Source organism: Triticum urartu, chromosome 4, assembly GCF_003073215.2.
Source record: "Triticum urartu cultivar G1812 chromosome 4, Tu2.1, whole genome shotgun sequence".
Taxonomy (NCBI): domain Eukaryota; kingdom Viridiplantae; phylum Streptophyta; class Magnoliopsida; order Poales; family Poaceae; genus Triticum; species Triticum urartu.
Genome location: NC_053025.1, coordinates 618779363 through 618783930, shown reverse-complemented (window position 1 = coordinate 618783930; position 4568 = coordinate 618779363). Strand labels below are relative to the sequence as shown.

The following is a 4568-nucleotide window of genomic DNA, read 5'->3' as shown; positions in this document are numbered from 1 at the left end:
AAAGCGAAGTGATCACCATAGGGATGGATGACCACGAAGGACGGAGAGTCGCAAACTTGCTCAATTGTAAGATTGGGAAACTCCCGATCAAATACTTAGGGCTCCCAATAAACCATAAGAACTTGACAATTGCCGAATGGGCGCCACTTTACAGCAAAGTGGTGAATCGGGTTAGTCCGTGGAGAGGGAGGTTCATGTCTTCCGCGACTAGGTTAATTTTGACCAATTCTAGCTTATCTTCCTTGCCCATCTTTACTATGGGCATGTTCCTCCTAGCCGATGGTGTGCACGCCAAGCTGGACACGCCGCGCGCCCGGTTCTTTTAGGAAGGAACCAGGACGAAACGCAAATACCACTTGGTGAAGTGGGCTGTGGTGTGCAGACCAAAGAAGTTTGGTGGTTTGGGGATCACGAATTCGAAGCTTATGAACATAGCACTACTCACTAAATGGTGGTGGCGCCTTGCCCAAAATGAGAAGGGTCTCTGGGCAGACATTCTCCGGGCTAAGTACTTCCCGGACAGCAACCTTTTTACGGCCAAGCCCAAGGGATCTTCTTTTGGAATGACTTTCAAGCGGTAAGGCCGGCGTTTGCGGTTGGGGCCCAGTTTGCAGTCAACAACGGCAAGTCCACGCGCTTTTGGCTGGACTGCTGGAAGGGGCAAACTCCGCTGTGGCAATCACACCCGGAGTTGTATCAGCTTGCCACGGACACGGACATTATGGTCGCTGACGCCCTTAGAGTGCACCCTCCGGCGATCTCCTTCTTCAGACCTCTGGAAGCGGGAGAGGCGACGGCTTGGGATACACTGGTTGCTGAGCTCGAGGGGTGGAGTCTCAGTCAGGACCATGATCAGATTGCTTGGAGGCTTACGGCTTCTCGTAAATTCTCGGTTAAATCCTTATATGAGAAACTTACGGAGGGGAATGGGCTAGATATGGCTAGGGGGCTGTGGAAGGCTGGCATTCCCCTCAAGATCAAGATCTTTTTGTAGCAAATGTTCCGCAATCACCTACCTACCTCGGATAATGTGGCCAAACGCAACGGGCCGGCTACCGGTCGAGTGCTAACTCTCGGTGGACTTTTTTGTTCGAGAAGAAACATTCAATCTATTCATCGTCTGTTGCACATTAATAATTTCAATTAGGAGGAAGGTGACGCGTTTGAACAAGTTGATATAAGAAAAACAAATCCTTGCATCAGTAGTCGGCCAGCTTAAGATAAGAAGAAGAGTCGACAAACATGAATGGGCCACAAACAAGTAAATATAAGCTAGATGAGGAAGAGGAGCTGCCACCCACAAATTTCACTCAAGAGTCGACACAGATCTTCAAGCATCGAAAAAAAAAAGATCTTCAAGCATCGAAAGAAAAAGATCTTCAAGCACCAAAATCAAAATCAAGTGTGGCGGGCACTTACTTGAAGTAGTACGTGGCCTGGCCACTCACTACCACTTGCTGCAACGCACACCCTATAAGACACCATTCATCACCCTAGCAGTTTGTACAACACCAAGAGAGAGCACTTGCCAATCACTCACTCGACCTCAATGAATCCCATGGCCAAATGCTGCCTACTGCTCCTCCCCATCTTCTTCTTGGCATTTCTCTTGCCCGAGGCGCACGCGACTTCGTGCCACCCCGACGACCTTCATGCACTGCAGGACTTTGCTGGGAACCTCAGCGGCGGGGGTGTCCTCCTCCGGGCCACGTGGTTCGGCGCCGCATGCTGCAGCTGGGAAGGTGTGAGCTGTGATGCCGCCAGTGGCCGTGTCACGGCACTGCGCCTCCCCAGGCGCGGCCTTGTGGGGCCCATCCCAGGAACCTCCCTTGCAGGCCTTGCGCGGCTCGAGGAGCTCGACCTTGGCTCCAACAACTTTCAAAACATCTCAGGGGTACTCACCGTGTTGCGTGGGTGCCAGAACCTCGCCACGCTGATTCTCACCAAGAATTTCGGTGGTGAGGAGCTACTAGGCGATGGTATTATTGGCGGGTTCAAGAGCCTCGAGGTGCTGGCCCTTGGTGATTGTGCTCTCAAGGGCAGGGTTCCGGAATGGTTGTCTCAATGCAAGAAAATGGAGGTGCTTGATTTGTCTGGCAACCAATTGGTGGGCACCATCCCATCGTGGATTGGTGAGCTTCACCACCTTTGCTACTTGGATCTCTCAAACAATTCATTGGTTGGCGATGCACCTAAGAGTTTGGCACTGCTAAAGGGGCTCGCCCCTGATGGGCGTTCACCGGGCATGGTTTTCACTAACATTCCATCGTATGTGAAGCATAACAGAAGCACACTCGGACGGCGACTTAACGACCTCCCAAATGTCATCACAGGGACCAACAACTTTGTAACATCTGGGAGCAACAATGTTTTATCGGGGAATGACAACACAGTCATATTTGGGGATGAAAACACTGTATCTGGGAACAACCATGCTATATATGGGGATGGGAACACGGTATCTGGGAACAACCATGTCGTATCTGGGAGCAAGCATGTTGTATCCGGGAGTAGGCATGGCGTAACTGGGAGAAGTAGTGTGGTATCTGGGTTCAACAATGGCGTATCTGGGATCAACCATGTTGTATCGGGGAGTAACAATGTCGTATCTGGGAGCAACAATGTTGTATCTGGGATGAACCATATTGTGTCTGGAAACAACAAAGTAATAACATGAGGTTAATGATTTTATAAGAGAGAGGAGGGAGGGGGAGAGATTATGCCTAGTATCCGAGGCCGATGAGATGGTTCAATAAATAAGGTACATAAGTTGCCACACAAGATGTGCCCTATGCCTCGTATAAGTTGTAGTGAGTATATGTATTGTAATAGTATGGTTTGGTTTGTATGTTAAGTTTTATTGTGTATCGAGAAGACGCGATCTTGAGTGGTTTGTTTGTTTTAATTATTTGAGCTCTGATCTCTAATATATTAATTAGATTAGATTATTCCTTGCGACCTGGGTGGTGTTGTTTGCTTTGTACTTTGCTTTGATCCATACACCAAAACAAGATAGCAGCAGTAGAAGTATTACGATCAATCACTATCCATCATATTCATATCAGCTCCAGAGCTGCTACAGCCACGCATATTCATATGAGCTCCAGAGCTGCTGCAGCCACGCAGAAACCAGTGAAAACCAGGTTGATACTATATTTTGAAATTTTTAAAAATGCTATAAAATACACTATATGTCGAAGAGATGCTTTCTACAGACATGTTAAATTCCAAGTTAAAACACAAATTTATCAACTAGGACCAACAACTTAAGCATCTCCCAAATGTCATAACTAGGACCAACAACATTGTTAGATCTAGAAGGAACAATGTTGTATCCAGGAACGACAACACTATCATATTTAAGAATGGCAATGTCAAGTCTGCGAGCAACTATGTCATCTATGGGGTCAAGCATGCCGTATCGAATTTTTTGAGTTTCCTGTCCCCTATCTGTAATTCTGTTCCTAATTGGTTTTTGAAGCAAACGACAATCCGACAGTAGCAGCTGGTGGTGAGTTTTTTAGTTTCCTGCCCTCTATTTGTAATTCTGTTCCAAATTGAGAATAAATATTGATTGACTAATTGAATTCCAGAATGATGTATCGTAGTATGCATTCTTTTTATTTGAGCAAAGGTGAACATTTTGAGGCTTTCTAAGCTGGAACAGCAGCACCTGTTAGATGCTTGCAAATGGATACATTAAGAATTCAGGAAACCAAGTATTAGGTAGCCGCTCAAACTTATTGATATGAAGTATACCTTTACAAAAAATACATTGTATGAAGTCTAAGATGCCTTCTTCGATTCTAACTTGTATTCAATGTTTCACGTGTTATATATTCCTTTGGTGAAGTTCTCCAGCCAGTATAGTAGAATAAATCAACCATAAATCTCATTTCCTATAAAGTTTTGCTGCTGAGTGATCAGTTTTTGCATGTCTATTACTTGCATATTTGAAAAACCAGGCGCACGGCTTCTGTGAAGGAATACCATATCTTTATGAACTTTTTTGTTTACCAGTAATGCTTGCATGCTTGATCTTTCTTTGATAAAATATCACACCGGATGCAAGAGGGCACTATCTAATGCGCAATGGGAATAGGTCTTACCATTAAGTAGTATAAGCATCATAAGGCAATGTTGGGGTATTGATTACAAGACACAATCAGATGGTGATCTTTGTCATGTGAGAAATACAAAAAAACATTTGCTACTTCTCTAGTTCTCATGGATGGTTGGATTTTGGTGTGCATGTGTTGTTTCAGTAATGACATAAATTTGGTTGGCTCAAGAATTATTTGTTGACGAACTGTCGGATGCTCAGTTCAGTTTAAAAATATCATGCCATGTGGCTTTCACTGTTTATGGCCGCATCAAGGATCAAAAGAGGGCATGGCAATTAATTTGTTGGCATGTTGTCTCTAAGCCTATAGTAATCCCACTCTCTCTTGCATTTTCCGCTATTTATAACTTTTACATTCACTTTTGTTATGTAAGTGCAAGTACAAATAGTGACGAGCTTTCACTCTTTCTAGGGCTCCGGTAGTAAATCATCATGAGATGGGTAG

At 45.1% G+C, this 4568-nt stretch overlaps 1 protein-coding gene across 1 annotated transcript; it reads left to right on the top strand.

Annotated features, from left to right (window-relative positions):
• Window positions 1–1520: 1520 nt before the first annotated feature.
• Window positions 1521–2867, top strand: LOC125554456 (phytosulfokine receptor 2-like). The gene has a single exon (XM_048718012.1). The coding sequence runs from the start codon at window positions 1550–1552 to the stop codon at window positions 2675–2677; it is 1128 nt and encodes a 375-aa protein (XP_048573969.1). The 5' UTR covers window positions 1521–1549; the 3' UTR covers window positions 2678–2867.
• Window positions 2868–4568: the final 1701 nt, after the last annotated feature.